The sequence below is a fragment of the Meles meles genome, chromosome 21 (genome assembly GCF_922984935.1).
Source record: "Meles meles chromosome 21, mMelMel3.1 paternal haplotype, whole genome shotgun sequence".
Taxonomy (NCBI): domain Eukaryota; kingdom Metazoa; phylum Chordata; class Mammalia; order Carnivora; family Mustelidae; genus Meles; species Meles meles.
The window spans coordinates 2005044-2024423 of record NC_060086.1 but is presented as its reverse complement, the minus strand read 5'-3'; the positions used below and the strand labels follow the sequence as shown (position 1 = coordinate 2024423).

At 45.4% G+C, this 19380-nt stretch overlaps 1 protein-coding gene across 1 annotated transcript in view; it reads right to left on the bottom strand.

Annotated features, from left to right (window-relative positions):
• Window positions 1-1209: 1209 nt before the first annotated feature.
• The window catches only part of LOC123934211 (S-adenosyl-L-methionine-dependent tRNA 4-demethylwyosine synthase TYW1-like), a 200662-nt gene continuing 182491 nt past the window's right edge, over window positions 1210-19380 (bottom strand). Inside the window, exon 16 of the mRNA XM_045994245.1 lies at window positions 1210-2361. Coding sequence (XP_045850201.1) covers window positions 2140-2361 — 222 coding nt within the window. The 3' untranslated portion in view covers window positions 1210-2139. The remainder of the gene's footprint in view (window positions 2362-19380) is intronic.

Below are 19380 nucleotides of genomic sequence, written 5' to 3'. Positions count from 1 at the left end.
CTGCGCTGTCCCGGTCCTACAAATGACATCTTTACACGGGAGTCCGTCAGCACGGCGCCGGAATTCTTGCTTTACAACAGGAGTTACCAGAACACGGTTCTGCGGTCTTTCACAAAACCTGTGTGAGCACTTGTACGGGTGCTCCTACTCCCGTGGTTTCGAGTTCGTCGTCCTCTTCTCCAGAGCCTGAAGGGCTCCCAGTGTTCCTGTGGGGCAGGTTTGCAGGTGAATTCTCTCACTTTTGGTTTACCTGGAAATGTCTTGATTTCTCCTCTATTTTTGAAGAAGGATTTAGACAAAGGATGGTTAGTTGAAAGTCTTTTCTTCCAGCCCTCTGAAGACACCATCCCACTGTCTTTTGGCCTCTATGGTTTCTGATAAGAAGTCAACAGTTAATTTTATTGATTTGTCTCTTAACATATGATTTTCAATTCATTGTGAAGGTCTGGTTAAACGTCAACATTTTTTTAGAAAAGATTTTTATTTATTTATTTGACAGACAGAGACCACAAGTAGGCAGAGAGTCAGAGAGAGGAGGAAGCAGGCTCCCCGCTGAGCAGAGAGCTTGACGTGGGGCTCAATCCCAGGACCCTGAGATCATGACCTGAGCCGAAGGCAGAGGCTTAACCCACGGAGCCACCCAAGCGCCCTAAATGTCAAAATTCAAAAATTCATTGATTTTAGTCACTTTGCCTGTATTTTCTTTGTTTGAGAGGGAAGATGGGTTCACGAAGGTCCTTACCGAGGTTGAAAAAGAGGTTGAGGATGGTCCAAAGCCCTGCATGCTTCGCCGCCGGCCTCCCGCTCAGCCCCAGCACTTGCTTTTCTAACACTTCCTTCCACTTGAGGGTGCTTTTGCGTCTGTTTTCACTGGACACTAACCCATCTGGGTTTCAGTGAGATCTTGCCTCAGTGGCCTTCACCAGTCCAGTCTCGTCTGTCTCCTAAGTCACCGGAACAGGAGACCACACATGAGCGTGCGGGTGCGTCCGAGAAGAACGAAGGGTTTCTGGGATGCTTTCCCACCAGCCCCTGCCATGTCGCTCAGATATGAATCCCGAGCCTGGTTTTCCGCTGAGTGAAGAGGCAGGTTTCGTTATCTGGGAATCTCACTTCAGCAGAAAATAGAGGGTTTACAACCACAGCTGACACATAAAGAAGAGGTCTAGATGGGACTAGAAGCATCTTTAAAATAAACACTCGAGAAAATTGTAGTCTTTAGAAAAGATTTTATTAAATTTTTAGGATAGAGAGTTTTTTTAAATAACTATGACATTTTAAAAACTATTCAGTATTTAATGACGTTTTCAATTAGAAAAATCTTGAACCCTAAAAACAGACTGTGGAAAAGAGCGGAGGCTACAAGAGGGAAAAGAAGGTGTGGACCTGCTCTGTGGGTAAGGACGGGGCTTAAACACTGACTTTTTAAACCAAAAGGAAATCGCACCCGGTCTCAAAGCCTGTCTGGGGACTCACTCCTCCAGGCACCACAGGGCACCCCCCGCGCAAGCGCAAGAAGCTCGGAAGCTAGTGGGGCCCCTCACTCCTTCTGCGGCGCTCTGATCTGCATGAGGAGGGGAGGAGTCAGGGACACTTAGATCCACTCGATTTCATAAAGGGCCGGTACTAAGCAAAAATTTAATGTAATCTGTGCAGTACTAAAAGATAGTCTAGAATTAGGGCAGTTGAATGACTCCCGGGAGGCATTATTCCAGATACAAAGAAGGGCGGGCGGCCAGGAGGGAGCAGATCCACTTACCTTGGAGAGGAACAATCCACAAAGGCCCACAGCCCAGGAGGGGATGGGGAACAGTACTCATTCCCTACAACAGCCCAGGACCAGCGTTCCAGCCGGTCTTACAAGTTATAATTCAAAGCCACCAGTTCACTCTGAGGACAGTGCACTTGCCCTGCAACAGTCCTCTAGGAAGTCAGGTCAGGAGAGGGCCTGAGCTCCCGAAAGCAGTGGTGGAGCTGCGGCCTCCCCAACCCCCGATGTGACTCGCGTCCCCATGAGCCTTACAGCCTCCTCTGACAGAACTCCCGTAATGTGTCCTTGGAAAAACCTCCGTGGGGGGTGGGAGGGAGAACCCTCGGGGCTGTCAGCGCTTGTCCTTCAGCGCCCACGGCCAGATCATCTCAACATCCGGAAATGTCCTTTGACTTGTTCTTTCTCTGGTATCTTGCGTCCTTGGGATCAAAGCCTCTTTCGTGGGCACCAAATACGGCCCAGGGCGGGGTTCTGGCCATATAATCCTGTGCGCCGAAGGTGGCCGAGCCCCCGCTGTCTTCGTACTCCCGCACCAGCTCCTGGAAGCGGTCGTAATCGATCCACGTCCACCACTCGCTGCCAACCTTAAACTGGAAAGGAAAAGTGCCGTTGGGTTAGAAGGAAAAACATCCATTACAAAATAATAATATTTTAAAAATTCAAAATAAGCCCGGATTTCTCTTCTCCCCATCAAGCGAAAGAAAATTCTTTCACACTCAGATACGGTTCCGAGTCAGAGCAGAGCTTGACAGTCGGGGGCAGTTTCTCTCCCCCCAGGGCTGCCGCGGTGCTGCGCCAGGAAGACCCCGGTGCTGAGGGGAAAACTGGTCCTGGAGCCGCAGGTCAAGTTCATCCTCAGCAGCGTCACTGAAAGAAGGTTAATTAAATTGTTCGGGCTTTATCATGTGTTAGTGGATGAGCTGATTTCTAATTCCTGCTGCTGCCACTTTTTATTTGCGATGAGTTTTCTTGGTTGTGTCGGCAGCAGCCAGTGGGCCCCGTTTTATGGCCGAACTTTGCCCGAGTTACTCGGGAAGCGTCAGCCAACGACTCCTCATTCTGAACCGCCGACTGAAGCTCCACCTGGCCCGTTCAACCTAACACGAATACAAGACCCCGTTAGCGGAGGCCTCGTTAAGAATTTCAATCCACTAAAGGGAATAATCCAATTTGGACTCTTTTAAGAAAACGGCTTCTCGAAAGTCACTGTCGAATAGCGACCGGGAAAGAAGAAAACAGCAAAGTGGGGGAAGCTCCGAAGGCGTCACCCCGGAACTGCGAAGGCTTCGGACTCCAAGCCCGGACGCTGGAAGCCCGCGCGTGAGGCCAGAACACCGACTCATCGCCCGAACTGTCCCTCTGGAAGCTGCCGTCTTCTAAGAACCGCGATGACGAGCCAAGGGAGTAGCGACTTCGTGTTCTAGCCGGGAACAACGCCGAGAACGTGCAGCTTCCCGGGTTCGGATGTTAGACGAGCCCAACGTCTGCGGCGTCCGATTTTCCGACCCCACAGCCCCGCGGTTTCTCGTCCAACGGCGGGTTAGTCTGTCTGCGCACCATGACAAACTGCCTCTGGCACGGCCGTTCCCTGAGAGGCGCCCCAGGGGCCTCCCGGAACTCCACACCCTGAGGTACAAAGCGCACGTCTCCGCGGTCGCCGTCCGGGGACAGGCCGCTCTCGGCCCCCCGCGGCCACGAACGCAACCGGCCGCTGCCGAGGGAGCGGAGCCGCGTCCCGCCTGGACCGTCACACCCAGACACCGGCCGCTCCCGCCTCCTCGCCACAGCCTCTCCGAGGTCCTGACACGGGCCCGTAACTCGGGCCCTCGTCCCCGCCGCGGGGTGTCCTGACGCCCCGGCCGCCCCCGCACGACACTGACCTCACGGCCTCCGCGGAAGAGCCCCGGACCGGGAGCCTCGGGCGTAAACGCGAACCTCCGCCGGAGGCTCTCCACGAGGGCCGCCCCCACGGACGCGCGTCCTACTCCCTCCGGCCGACCAACACCTCCTCCTGCCTCGCGGCCCCTCTCACGCGCCCTCTGCCCCGGGAGTCTTCCCGGATCCCTCGGACGGCCACGGTTCACCTGCCGCAGGACCCCACTCCCCCGACCTCGGCCCCCCGCGCCCAGAACTGCTTCTGTCGCGACCCGCCGGCCCCCACCCCGCTCCAGTACCGCCGCCTTGTGACGGTGGCCGACGCGGCATGTGCGACTTCACGCTGGCACCGGCGGACGCGCGGCCCAGCCCCTTCCGCTCACCTCGAGCGGACCCAGAAGGCCCCACGGGGAAGAAAACGTGCACCGGCGCGACTGACACCTCGAGGTGCGGCTCCGCGGTCGGCACCGGAAGTGGAAGTGGGGTTTCCGCAGCGCAGGCCCGAGAGGAGGCACCACACTCACCGGCGACCGGAGGCGCTCCAGCCAGCGCAGCAGCAGAGGCTGCCACTGCTGTGTGAGGGTGAGGGGAGGCCGGTGACTGCCACTGCTGCGCGTGAGGGTGAGGGGAGGCCGGTGACTGTCACTGCTGTGTGAGGGTGAGGGGAGGCCAGTGACTGCCACTGCTGTGTGTGACGGCGAAGGGAGGCCAGTGACAACGGCTACCTTCTCGTCCTCCCGCCTGAGACAGTTACGGTGTCAACGATGGCCTTGGCCCGGCCACAGACATTTAACACACAATCACAATCTAATGTGGTGTGTTCAGCGAGTGAGGTTATGCGCGGAAGATGTGCTAAGTCACTCTCACCCCCCCAAGAGCTCGGTCCTACTAGAAAGGTCCTCCTAGGGGCCCTCTGCGTTGCTTGCTGGGTGAGACGGATAACTGAGTTCTCGTCCCATGCCTCTCCCTTCGGACTTTACATCTCTAGGTCCCTTTTTGGATTCCAAAGGCTGACGTTGCAGGGTCCGTCATCCTGGTCTTCCTTTTCCCTCAAACTCCAACCAGCATCACGTGCCATGGGTATTCCAACAGGGACTACTAGATTAGCTTAAACTAGGGCAGCAGACTTAAAATCTTTTTTCACCACAACTTACAAGAAATATATTTTGTATCTCAGTCTAGTACACACACACACACGTTCTGGAAACACAACTTTCACAAACCAATGGCACTGATTTCATTTAAAAAAACAAAAAAAAAGTCACTTGCGGTAGGGGGCTACGTTCCCTGACCCCTGAAGCGGTGACGATCTGGTCCCCCTGCGGCTGGGATTCTACTCTGCCTTAAAATGGAGGAAGTCAGCTGTGCAGACACAACCACTGCAAGCTAGCGTCGACCACGGACTGCTGCCCTCTAAGAAGAGCGGGTGTATTAGCTGTTCGGTGTCTGCCATAACCGGATACCGCAGACTGGGTGGCTGACGCGGCAGATACTGGGTTTCCAGCAGTCCAGAGGCTGGAAGGGGGCAGAAGCTGTGGCTTCACCGGTTCCCATCTCAGTGTGTGTGCATGGGGGTGTCTCTTCTTAGGAGGATACGACCCCACCAGACCAGGGCCCCACCTTTATGACCTTCATTTAACCTTAATTATCTCCTGAGAGGCCTCGTCTTAAATACACACCCCCGGGGGGTTAGGCCTTCAGCATGTGAGTTCTGAACGGACCTAAATACTCAGTCTAGAACAGTGGGTGACTCTTGACACCAAGCCACCAGACTCCAAAGACAAAATGAATCTATATATGCCCCCTCCGAAGACAATCAGAATAATTTTAAATAACAACTCAGAAAAAGTCAAACTGTTTCCAGAAAAAGGCAGAAGCTGAAAGGGCGAGCGCTGATGAGCTGGTGGAGCGACGCGCTGAAACACAGAGATGCATAAACAAGAGTAAAACCCCAAATCACAAAATCCAAGGTTCAGTATGCCGAGACGGGAGGTCACCCTGCTTCAGGAACTCCTCAAACCCAACAGTAAGGGAAGAGGCAACTCTATGCAGAATTACAGATACACTCAGAAGCTCACAGATGATCTCCAGTGCAATGAGGTACGAGAAAGCTGGCCCTGGCTGAAGAGCCGGGCTCGGCAGCCTTGCGGGGCAGGCGGGCCGCTGCTCTAGGTCCCACCGTCCACAACAAATGGCAGCTACCGGGGGTCTTGTTCTCATTATTTTCTCTTCCAAGGAGTGAAAATGTCACTGAACAGAATAATGGCAAATAGATTCTTTATTACTTTAGTGTCTAAAAAGGTTCTATCCAAGGTGACAGATTAAACACATGCTTGTTCTTCACTTCTTGAAACCCCACTAGAGTGACACAGAAAGTGTATGTGCAAGACACATAAACCTGTAAACGCAAAGACATCAGGAGAGGAGAAGACAGTTCTCAAACTTTTAGAAGCTGCAAGGATGACGGATGGGCAGTAACTGGCTTGGCAGGCCCCAGGGCACTGCATCTTCAACCAGCAAACAGAAAAATCCCGGATTCCACCTGACACATGCCTCAGAATTCCCCACAGGCCTGGGAACTGGTGGCACAGTCACCTCGGGAAGCAGGGGCAGAAGAAGCGCCAACTTCAACCCACACCCTCACAAAAGCCCCAAAGACAGGTCTATACTCTATGTAAGAAACTGTTAGAATCCCAAGGTCCCTCCATACCCTGCATATCCACACAGCTGAGCAGCTGCCCAACCACCCTCCCCAGAAGAAGACAGGAGGCTTATTCTCGTAAGACAGTAAGAGGGAAAACTATGGGTTAGCAGGCAGAACTGAGAACAGGGCTATCATACCAGAAACGAGAGTTCAGAACAGCCCTGTTCCCTGCCCGCTTCCCCATCCCCGATGGTCACGCAGCCTGGGGGAAAAAAGGTGACCTTTCTGGCCAGCCCAAGAGGACTGACCGAAAAGTACTATTTGGGTTTTCCCAAGGCAATGACTCAGCTAGATTTCTCTAAGATAAAGTCAAGCCCAGTCCATCACTTAGGATTTTTAATACATTTTTTAAGTTTCCCACTTAAATATGAGCAGAGAACTAACAAGAGAACTAAAAGTAAGCCAAAGGAAAAAAGTAACAGAGTAAACAGAGTGTAGGCAAGGAGAAAACAGCAGACTAAACAAGATTAAAAACCCAAACAACTGAACTAAAACAGTTGTCCGCAGAAAAATGAGACAATACTGTATCCACAAAAAAGTTACCGTACAAAGGAGCACTCAAGGAGTGAAAAGAACCTTAGACTTTAAAACTACAGGAGCAAAGATGAAAGATTCACAGTAAAGAAAAAAAAATTTAAGAGAATTTCCTAGAATGTAGAGTAAAAAGACAGAAAACAGGAGAGAAGTTACTAAAAAAAATAAAAAATAAAAAAATAAAGGACTTGCCCAAGAGACCTAACTTTAAAATAACACCAGTTTTTGAAAGAAAGGAGAAAAAAACAGCAAGGAGGAAATCCTCAGTGAAATGATCCTGGAAAAACATTTTATGAAGTGAAGGCCCTGAGTTTCCAGATTAAAGGGGTGGACGAGGGATAAGAACAGTTGCACTGCCTGAGGCACATCTCAGCGAAATTTCAAAACAAGGGAGACAAAAGGAGATCCTAGCAAGGGAAATATGGTCACACACAAAGATTCAGGATCAGAATGCCTGTAGGGTCTCAAAAACCACACGGAAAGCTCAGTGGCACTGATGCACAGGGGCCAGTGCGTGACAGGGAATTCCATACCCAGCTGAACTATCAATCGAGTGTGTAAGGAGAATAAGAACAATTTTAGGAATTTAAGTTCTCAATAAACTGAACCTTCCACACAACCCTTCTCAGGACTCTTCTGGAGGATGTTTCACCTGAATGAGACAGGCATCCCAAAAACAGACACTCCACACAGGAGAGAGCTCAAGGAAGGCCCAGTACGGCAGCTGCATATCCAAAGCAGGTGGGCCAGAAAGTGCCTCTGGGGAGACTCTCGACATCACTCGGCATCAGGGAAACACAAATCAAAACCACATTGCGATTACCACCGCCCACCAGTCAGAATGGCTAAAATTAACAAGTCAGCAAACAAAAGATCTTGGAGAGGATGTGGAGAAAGGGGAACCCTCCTACACTGTTGGTGGGAATGCAAGCTGGTGCAGCCACTCTGGAAAACAGCATGGAGGTTCCTCAAAAAGCTGGAAATAGATATGACCAAGTGATTGCACTACTGGGTATTGACCCCAAAGATACAAATGTAGTGACCCAAAGGGGCACGTGCACCCCAATATTTATAGCAGTAACTTCCACGAGAATGAAACCATGGAAAGATCCCGGCTATCCATGGACAGATGAATGTGATGGAGAGGATGTGGTACACACACACACACACACACACACAGGAATACTATGCAGGCATCAAAACCCGAAACCTTACCATTTACAACAACATAGACAGAACAAGAGGGTATTATGCTAATGAAATAAGGCAATCGGAGAAAGATAATTATCATATGATCTCAATAATGTGGAATCTGAGAAGCAAAACAGAGGATCATCGGGGAAGAGAGGAAAAAACAAAACAGGACAAAACCGGAGAGGGAGACAAACCGTAAGAGACTCAATCATAGGAAACAAATGGGGTTGCTAGAGGGGAGGGGGCGTGGCGGAATGGGGTAATTGGGTGATGGCCATTAAGGAGGACATGTGATGTAATGAGCACTGGGTGTTATATAAGCCTGATGAATCACAGATCTATACCTCTGAAACTGATAATATATGTTAATTTAATAATCACTATTTTATTATTTATTAAATATAAACTGTTTCAATTGAATTAAAATAGTTTAAAATTTTTAAAAAATAAATAAAGAGATGAATATGACAGAGGTGGCAGAGAATTTGAGAGTTCACTTAGCTAAAGAATATAGAAATCTAGACAAAGAAAAAAACAAGTAAATATTAACTCTAAGGAAACCAGTAGGTACACTGGAAACAAACAGCAACCAAAGACGACTGCACTGCTCCACAGTGAACAGTGTCCATCTGGTCCTGTAACGCGTAAAACTATGGTGTGTGCACAGGGAATGTGAGATGAGCAAGGGCAGGGGAAAGCCTCATCTCATCTTCCATAGTATGAAAAGACAATGAGGAAAAAACAGTGAACAGCAGCAATATTAAGCGTGTTATTTAGAAACGTAAAGACAAATACCAAAATAATCACCCAAAAGTTGAAGGTGGTTGTTGCTTGAGAGGAGAAGGAGCTGTGTTTGAGGAAAATACGAGGGACTACGGATTTTTATAATAAACTTTGACTTTTTAAACTGTCTCTATAGGATTCTGATAAAACTAAAAAGCAAAATTTTAAGTAGTAACAACCAATCTCTCAATGCCAAGGAAGAGTATTAACACCCGAACCAACAAACATGGCGGGGAGCAAAGGGGAGGCCTGCGCGAAAATGGCGGTGGCCACCATCTGTGAAGCGTCGTACTGAGCACGCTGCACTACGTCTGGTTCTCCAGCTTGTGTAACCCCCTAAACAAGACTCATGTGGTTGGACTCTCATCTTTAATACAAGGGCAAAAGTCCAAAACGGCCAAGTAACAAATATGCCAGGGTCCTATCCTCTGTGTGGAAGAGCCAAGATTCCAGTCTGTGGGTGTTCAAGCCCTGTGGTCGTTACGCTACCACACACCATCAGCTGTCAAGCCGGAAAACGACAGAACTCGTCATCACCAGGCTGTCTCTCGAATAGCTTGGAGGGCAGAGAGATTTTTCTCACCCCTGGATCTATTTAAGTGTAATATTCCTAAGTTAACTCCCTTTGCTTAACCGGTCTAAAAGCTACAGGAAATGATCCGTGTGCTCCAAGTTCTTCACGTCCCTCAACCTTCCTCAACACAAAGCGTGCACGGCGAGCACCATGCGGAGAAGCTGTCCACTACTTCTCTACCCACGTACAGCCCAGCAGACTGTCTGCTCCAAGGCAAATGCAGGGAGACGAAAGACTTACATGCGGACCTCAAGCGTAGCCGGCTCTGCCTTTGAGTGTTCTGTGTTATGTACACAGCTTTCTGGCAAAATAATAATTAAAAAAATACACGTGCCACAGGGAGAGCTATTCCTCCCATTATCTTAACTGGTTCTCAATAGCACAGGCAGTCTAGGTACGCTCACTTCTTGTTTCTGCAGGTGAAGAACTGATTTCCCACCAGTTTCAACACTATCGTCCTAACACAGACGTCCATGTGGAATATCCACAGCCACGTCAAACTCAAAATGCCACAAACAAAAATTCTTACCATTTGGCCTGTCCATCTTGTGCCTCAACCATGTTGTGCTGAAGTTACACCAGCTCCTAAATGATAAATACTGTGTAGCTTCTGGAAAAGCTCTCATCATTCAAAGGCATCATTCAAAGGCATCATACGTCTACCCAGCCAAGAGTACAGGAAATCCTGCATCTGAGCCAAAAAGAGCAAATCAAGAGCTACTGATTAATGTCACCAGCGGCGACAGTTTGTGCAAACACTCCTGCACATGATATGTGGTGTTCTCTGCTGAAAAGTCATCATCAGCACCTTAGGGAAGACCCTTTATTATAGCCCCATCACAGGCAAGGCACTCGTCTAGCTGCCCCATACCTGTCACTTTATTTAGCCGTCAAAGTAACCCTGGAAAGAGCTACCCTCTTCTTCCGATAAGAAACACGAGAAACGGGGAGTCTCGGATTTGAAAATAGATTCATTGCTTCACAGTTCAGGAGCTCCCAAGACCACCTTCGCTTCTGTTACCAACTGTAAATTCAGGGGTTCCCAAGATCATCTTCAGTCTGACAAAATCACTACGAGGACCCACAGAATTCAATGAAAGCTGTTATAGTCAGTACGGCTCATGACAGCATAAGGACACAGATCAAAATCAGCCGAGGGAAGAGCCACATGGGGCAGACTTCAGGAGAGTTCCATCTGTGGACTTTGCAGTAGTCCTCTGGAAGAGTGGTCGGAGCTCATCTCAGCCATCAGCGGTGTGCAAGAAGTGGCATGGAGTGTTGCCAGCCTAGGAAGCTCACCTGAACCCTGATGTTCAGAGTTCGTTGTTGTTGTTTTTTAAAGGGGAGGTGGGCAGGAGCGCCTGGGGGCTCAGTGGGTTAAGCTCTGCCTTTTGGCTCAGGTCATGATCTCAGGGTCCTGAGATCGAGCCTCACATCGGGCTCTCTGCTCAGCGGGGAGCCTGCTTCCCTATCTCTCTCTGCTTGCTGCTCTGCCTAATTGTGATCTCTGTCAAATAAATAAATAAAAATCTTTATTTAAAAAAAGGCAGGGGAGGTGGTTAGAGGGGCAGAGGGTGAGGGAGAGAGAATTTAAGCAGTTCCACGCCCAGCACGGAGCCCTAAGTGGGGCTCGATCTCAACCCTGAGATCATCACCTGAGCCAAAATCAAGACTGGGATGCTCACACAACTAAGCCATCCAGACACCCTAATGTCCAGAGTTTTGCCTGGGACTTGGTCACCTAGACGTAGTTGATCGTGGCATGGCTGACAAGTTGCCAGCTCTTCTGAAGGTCAAACAAATACTGTGTCGTCTAAAGCCCTAATTTACTTGCTTGGTGTAGACCGTCAGGTGTGGTCCAGGGCCCCCCAATAAACAAAGACACTCTTCACAGACAGGACGTTCCAAAAGCTTGGGAATCACTTCCTAGAAGCTGAGGGCAAAATTCTGCCTTTTCTTTGGGTCAAATTGCAACCAAAACTCAAAGTCCACATACAACGGACAAAGTAGACTAATACAGAAATAAAAAAGAAACCAAACAAAAGAGATTCATACATTTCATTTGCATTTTCACTCTCGACAAGGTATGACCTTAGTGTCAATTATTTCCCAAGTTTGCTGCCCCAGACATAGTTAATACTTAGAAACCAGACCCTGGAAAGTACTGGTTAGAGGGTGGAAGAGGGGCTGCCAGGCCTTCCCGTAACTCAGAAGTAGATGTGAACTGGGAAGGAGTAGATGGAATCCCAGGGTTGGAGGGAGAAGTGATTTTGGAACACAAAAAAATAGTGCTATGGTAGCACCCGAATTTCCCAGATACATGAATTTTGTTCTTGGCTACCGTAGCTATGATTGTGTTGTTCTCTGGGTGAAAGGAGAGATCACACAGACCGCACAGGGAATTTGACGACCTGTGACAGGGAAGCGCCAAGCAGAGTCGCTCCTTTTTCTGAGGAACCACATTCAGAAGCAAAACTACAATACACTTGAATTCTAGATATATATCCAAGTGCAATTAAAACGTTTTTAAATCTGGAAACTTAGTTTCTGGAATTTCAACCTTCCTTTATAATTTTGCTGGAGCTGAGCTAAGTCCTCTCAGCAATGTCACCAAAGTCACCAAAATGCCAATTTTCTCTGACATTTTTCCAAAAGTAATTACTGGAAGCAACCAGGCCTCTGATAAGCACGAGTTCCACACATATCACAGAAGGTAAAATATTCTGTCATTGGCTTTTGTTAGGAGGACACTGCATAAGCCCTGAATGGAGACAGACAATTCCCTTCCTACTCCAAGAAAGGAGGGCTCAGGGAAGTGGCAGGCCTTCTTCCCTCCCTCTACAGACTGCAAATTTTTATGTCCAAGAGGGACGAGTCTGTGAGCCTCAAATGCAGCAAAAACTTTCTTAGAGCTGACCTTGAAGGAGATCCATGAAACTGCTTCTTGGTGGGTGGGGTGGGGATCTACGCCATCTCATCAGACACCTACCTCCGCTTCCCTATCTTGTCTGACTGCTCTGTAGCACCTGAGAGACAGTATGCTGTCATGGTCATCATGTCATTTGTATTTCAAAATATCTGGGATTGAATTCTAATTGTGCTTGTGCTTTCTTAGCCTGAGATATCTTCCTCAGAATATGAAGAAGAGTAATATTTATGACTCATAGGATTTTTCTAAAAATTAAATGAATTAATGCATACACAGCGTTATCAAAGTGACCTTAATAAATGTTATTGATTGTTGAGTTTATCAGCAGACACCAAACTAAGGAATAATACCAGACAGCTCATTAATGATGAAAGATTCTAGAAGATTATGCTGGAAGACAACAGAATATCTGCAAAATGCTAGGAGGAGTTGACAAAGCATCTATAAGGCATATGAGGAACAAAGAGCAAAATGACAGAAGTCCCTTTTGTTTTTAAATCAGTAATTACTTTAAATGTAAATGGATTAAACTCTCCACTCAAACAGAGATTGGCAGAATGGATTAAACACACACACACACACACACACACACACACACACACCAACAATATACTTTCTATAAGAGCCTTACTTTATATCCAAAGACACACACAGGTTGAAAATGAAAGGAAGGAAAAAGATATTCTATGCAAACAGCAGCCAAAAGAGAGTAGGAGAGGCAATAGTAATATCACAAAAAAAGAGGCTTCAAATTAAAAAGATTATAAGACAGAAAGAAGGACAATTTATATTAATTAAAGGTTCAATACAGCAAGACACATGATTACAAACATTCATATATCTAATACCAGATCATTAAAATATATGAAGCAGATACTGGCTGAATTGAAGGGAGGAATAGACAGCTCTACGATAATAATGAGAGAGTTCAGATTCCCATTCTCAATAAAGGATAAAACAATCAGACAGAAGTATGGAAACAAAGGACTTGAACAACACAATAAATTGGCTAGAACTGAGAAAACAGTCTGCCCAATAACACAAAATACACATTCTTCTCAAGTTTTAATGGGACATTTTCCAGGACAGACCACAATAGTTAGACCACAAATTAAATCTAAACAGATTTGAAGAGATAAATGTCATATAAAGTATCCCTTTAACCACAGTGAAATGAAGTTAAATATCAGTAACAGAAAGAAAACTGGAAAATGCACGAATTTGTGGTGATTAAACAACATGTTCCTAAATAACCAGTCCATCAAAGAAGAAATCGTAAGGGAAATTAACAAATACTTAAGAGACTAAGTGAAAAGGAAAACACAACATACCAAACTTAAAGGACACAGCAAAAGCAATACTAAGAAGGAAATTTATCACTATAAATGTTTCTTTTCTTTTCTTTTTTTAAAAGATTTTATTTATTTGACAGAGAGAGATCACAAGTAGGCAGAGAGGCAGGCAGAGAAAGAGGGGGAAGCAGACTCCCTGCTAAGCAGAGAGCCCGATATGGGGCTCGATCCCAGGACCCTGAGATCATGACCTGAGCCGAAGGCAGAGGCTTAACCCACTGAGCCACCCAGGCGCCCCTAAATGTTTCTTTTAAAAAGTAAGATCTCAAATGAACAACGTAACTTTACAACTTAAGGTATGAGGAAAAAAAAAAAAAACTAAACTAAACCAAACCAAAAGGATGGAAATAATAATGGTCAGTGCAGAGATGATTAGAGAATAGAAAAATAGGAAAAAAAAAACAACAAGGCACTGAAACCAAAAGCTGGTTCTTCAAAGATATCAACAAAATTGACAAACCTCTGGCCTGACTGAGGAAAAAAAGAGAAAAGACTCAAAGAACTAAAATCAGAAATGTAAGTAGGGACATTACTACTGATTTTATCGATATAAAAAGGATTATAAAAGAGTATTATGAATGTACACCAACAAATTAGATAATCTAGATGACATGGGCAAATTCCTAGAAACACAAAACCTAATAAGACTAAAGCACAAAGATACAGAAAATACGAATAGACCAAAACAATAAAGACATTACAAGAAAGGAAAACTACAAAACAGTAACTGTCATGAACACGTGTAAAAAAAATCAACAAAATATTAGAAAGTCAAATCCAACAATTATTAAAAGAATTAAACACCGTGACCAAGTGGGATTTCTTCCAGGCATGTCAAGGCTGGTTCAACATCTGAAAATCAATTAATGTGACCCATCACACAACAGCTAAAGAAGGAAAATATGATCATACCGATAACTGCAGGAAAAGTATAGAACAAAAATCCAGACTGATTTATGATTAAAAATTCTCAGCAAACTAGAAACAGAGGGAAATGTCCTCAACCTGATACATATCTACCAGAACCCTACAGTGAACACCATACTTAATGGTTACAAACCAGGTGCTTTCCCACTAAAATCAGAATCAAAGCAGGAATGCCCCCTTTTACCATTTCTTTCTTTCTTTTTTTTTTTTTATAACCCCACAGGTGCCAGGGGGTTCACCTTTTACCATTTCTAATCAACATCAGACTTGAAGTTTTAGCTTAACACAGTAAGATACGAAATGGAAATAAAAGATACACAGATTGGGAAGAGATGCATGGATAACCACATTAACTGATGTAGAAAAATCCAGAGGGGCACCTGGGTGGCTCAGTTGGTTAAGAAATTGCCTTTGGCGCAGGGTCATGATCCCAAAGTCCTGGGACTAAGTCCCACATTGGGCTCCCAGCTCAGCAGGGAGTCTGCTTCTCCCTCTAACCTCTCCCCTCTCATGTTCTCTCCCACTCTCTCTCTCAAATAAACAAATAATTTTTAAAAAGAAGAAGAAAAATCCAAAGAATCAACAATAACAAAATATCCTGTGGAACTCAGGTTATTATAGCATGGGTGCAAAATAGAAGGTAATATTCTGAGAAATATTAGCTAACTACTTTCTCATATACCAGGAATGAACAATTGGAATTTGAAGTTAAAAATGCAGTACCATTTACATTAACATCAAAAAAAATGAAACACTTAAGTATAAATCTAACAAAACGTGTATAGGATCTATACACAGGAAAAAACAGTGAAAGAAGTCATGGAAGATCTAAACAGGAGGTATTAAGCGTTCATAGATCAGAAGACTGAACTTGTTAGGATGTCAATTTTTCCTAGCTTCATCTGTAGATCCAACTCGATCCCAAACAAGATACTAGCAAGCTAGTTTATAGGTATTAACAAACTGATTGTAAAGTTTACATGAAAAGGCAAAATACCTAGAATAGCCAACCCAACAGCCAAGATGAACAAGTTGGAGAACTGATACCACCCAATTTCAATAAAGCTACCCAAAGTCAAGACTGCATAGTATTGGTGAAAGAACAGACACACAGATCAATGGAACGATACAAAGACCCGAAATAAACCCACACAAGTATAGTCAACTGATACTTGAAAACATATAATCCAGCATAATGCAGGAAGAACAGTCTTTCCAACAACTTGACATCCACATGCAAAAATCAAACAATCAAACAAAAATCTCAATATAAATCTTACAGTTTTCAGAACAGATCTTAGACCTAAACATATAATAAAACTATAAAACTTCTAGAAGGTAACATAGGATGAGGTCTAGGTGACCCTGAGTTTAGAAACCTAGCATCATCCATGAAAGAGAAAGTTGATAAGCCAGATTTTATTAAAAATGTTTGCTCTGAGAAAGGCAGTTAAGAGAATAAAGAGTCAAATCACAGACTGGAAGGAAATATTTGCAAAACACATCTGATAAATGGCATGTATCCAATATATGTAAAGAATACTTAAAACTTAACAATGAGAAAATAACAAACCCAATGAAAAAATAAGCAAAAGATCTGAACAGACACCTCACTGCAGAAAATGTCCAAGCAGCAAATAAGCATATGAAAAGATGTTCATTCATCTTTTCACATTATGTACCTTTCAAAAACCTATACAACTTTATAGTACAAATACTGAACCTTAAAATAAGAAATAGTTTACATTTTGAAATACATACATCCAAATATATGTGAAATATATATAAAATACAAAAATCACTTAGGAGAGGTGGGGGAATCCCAGGAAAAGGTGCAGACCGTGAGAATCTGTTACAAATGTATGAAGTAACTTCATGAAGGGGAGGAAGAGGAAAAGGTACTGACCGAAGTAATTCTGGATATAAGCGGAGCTTCTAAGACGAAAGCCAAGGGACCTACACACAAGCATTGTGCTCTAGGGTTAAAAGTTCTGACACTGCTGTACTCGTATCTTGGAACTGTGCGATTAAGGAAACAGATGGCTGCTATAAGGAGCCAAGTTTCTCACTGTTAGAGGGGAATTTATAAATAAGCAAGAAGCAGCTAGAGTGAGTCCTGCTGGCAATGGATTAGCATTTGAGACGTTAGCATGTTTAGCTTCATACAATTGGAGATTGTTCATTCATACAATGCAGAAATACTTACAGCCACGTGTATATACAAAGGCTGGAATATACACACAATTTCTTTGCTGTCGTACACCTTTCCAAGTGCATAAAAGAAGAAACAACACCCCAGCAGCACCAAGCACACCTTTGCCCAGATCTTGGCTTCTAACACCACTCTTCAATAAAGGAACCAGGGCTGCTGAGAGAAATGACTGCTTCCAGGACTGGAGCAGAAAATGTGCAGCATGAGCCTGGAACACCTTGTAGAGCCAGAAAGGAAAGCAGTGCTCAAGACCAAAGACAAAGAAAGCCCTAAGCCCTGATGGGAGCACGTCAAAGGAGCACAAGAGCCCACTGGAAGAGATCCTAGTGGCCAGAGCTAGAGTAATTTGAGCAACAAAAGAAATGAAGTCGAACTGGATTATAACCCAAGGTACAAAGTAAATACCACGAGTCCATACTGCTATAAAAAATGAGTGAATAGGGCCACCTGGGTGGCTCCGTGGGTTAAGCCTCTGCTTTCGGCTCAGGTCATGATCCCAGGGTCCTGGGATCGAGCCCTGCATCAAGCCCCACATCGGGCTCTCTGCTCAGCAGGGAGCCTGCTTTCCCTCTCTCTCTCTCTGCCTGCCTCTCTGTCTACTTGTGAGCTCTGTCAAATAAATAAATCTTTTTTAAAAAATGAGTGAATAAATTAAAAACTGGGAAAAGAGATAAACCTATTTATGTAGCTATCTCACCATCGAGGATGTGGAATGTAACTCCCAGTTCTTACATGTGGGCTGCAGAGAGTGACATCCTTCCGAAGAGTCACTGTACAGAAAAGGGAGGGGAAGAGTAATTTTACAGTGAGAAACCGGACAAACACTACTTTAGTTTGCTGGCCAAGGTCAACATCACTAGCTGTAGGTCATGTTGGCAGCATGCATCCCTGATACAAGATGATGAAACTGGCACTTTACCCCTGTGGCTTTCCTCCTAAAGACCCACAACCCAGGTCTTCTGAGAAAAACCCTGGACAAATTTCAGTAGTGGTGCATCCCACAGAATAGTTCGTGAGTACCCCTCAGAGCTGTCAGAGTTCTCTAAAACAAGGAAAGTCCGAGAAACTGCCGTAGCCAAGAGGAGCCTAAAGGGACATGACATTAAATATAACATATTCTTCCGGATGGAACAGAACAGAAAAAGGACATTGGGTAAAACCTAACAAAATCCGAACTGAGGGCTCTGGCGAACCACGGAGCAGCACTGGTCCGCTAGCTGTAACACACGTACTACACCAATGCGAGATATTCGTGACGAGGCAAACCTAGAGGACAGAGGAACTCTTTGTACTGCCTTCTCAACTTTTCCATAAATCCCAAACTGTATGTACTAAGACATGAAATCTGTTTTTTAAGTAAGCAATTAAGTTTTAAAACAGTGCTTTGTGGATTTGCGGGCCGTACATATAACCTACTACTTGGTTTCCGCTGGCAGTGGTCCACTTTAACAGGATATCACCAATCTGCACAGGGGAAGGACCTCACTGTTTCTACAGTAAAATCATCAAGTGTATTGTATTCATCAAGGTCTCATTCAAGCTGGCAGACGGACAGGCCCAAGGTTACATCTGAGCTGCCACGGGAGAACACCGAAGCAGAGGGGTAACTATCCCCTCATCCCGGCGTTCCTTCCACAGCACACAGACAGGCCCCCCCTCCCCCTGTAGACAGTCTCCTGTGGGCAACTGTACTGATCTCTGTCCCCCAAGCTCAACCTTGGAACTAAAACATGTTGACTTACTTACCTTGAGTCTGTGTCCGTCTTACCTTTGTTCAAAGTCAAAGAAACTCATTGAACTTTCTACTCCCACCCACGAAAGAAACTCCCTCTTATCCAGAAACTGCTTTATCTAGAGTCTAAACTTCACCTCTAAATGATAAAACTGTTGTGAAAAAAATAACCATCCATTACAAAAATATTCCAAGAATTAAGAAATACTTTGCATGTGGCATACCACACAGCAATCACGAGATCGCTGTAAATGATGCAGATGACCACGGAGTATTCTCAGGATGGACAGGGCGATGCGGATTATAATGGATTCTCCAGAGTGGTCCACGTTGTGAAATTTACTAATTTAACGTAGAATCTTAAAAGGTCATTTGAATGTAAATGTTCAACCAATGCTTGAAATCTCTAGAATCTTTTTTTTCTTTGAAAGAATTCACCTCACGCTTTGGGCTATGTGGTATCCCAGAGAGAATTTAAAATTTTTGAAATGGATAAAGAAAGAAATGCCACAGGGGAGGGATTTTCAGTGCTGCACTTGGTGGCAATGTTCTTATTTCTGTGAGCCGGCTCTACTAAAATCAGAAAAGTACAGCACCGCAGAGAAGAAACGTTCAAAAGCATGGACTGGCATCGATTCCTGCCGCAGAAAAACAGGGAGGAGACGGGGAGCAGGAAAACAGGCAGATTCAACAACCAGCAGGTCAGTGACGACCTAGACAATAGCAAACTCCGTGGAATAAATATTTACTGAATAAATGAATGAATGAGTAAATAATAAGGAAGGAGGTAAGA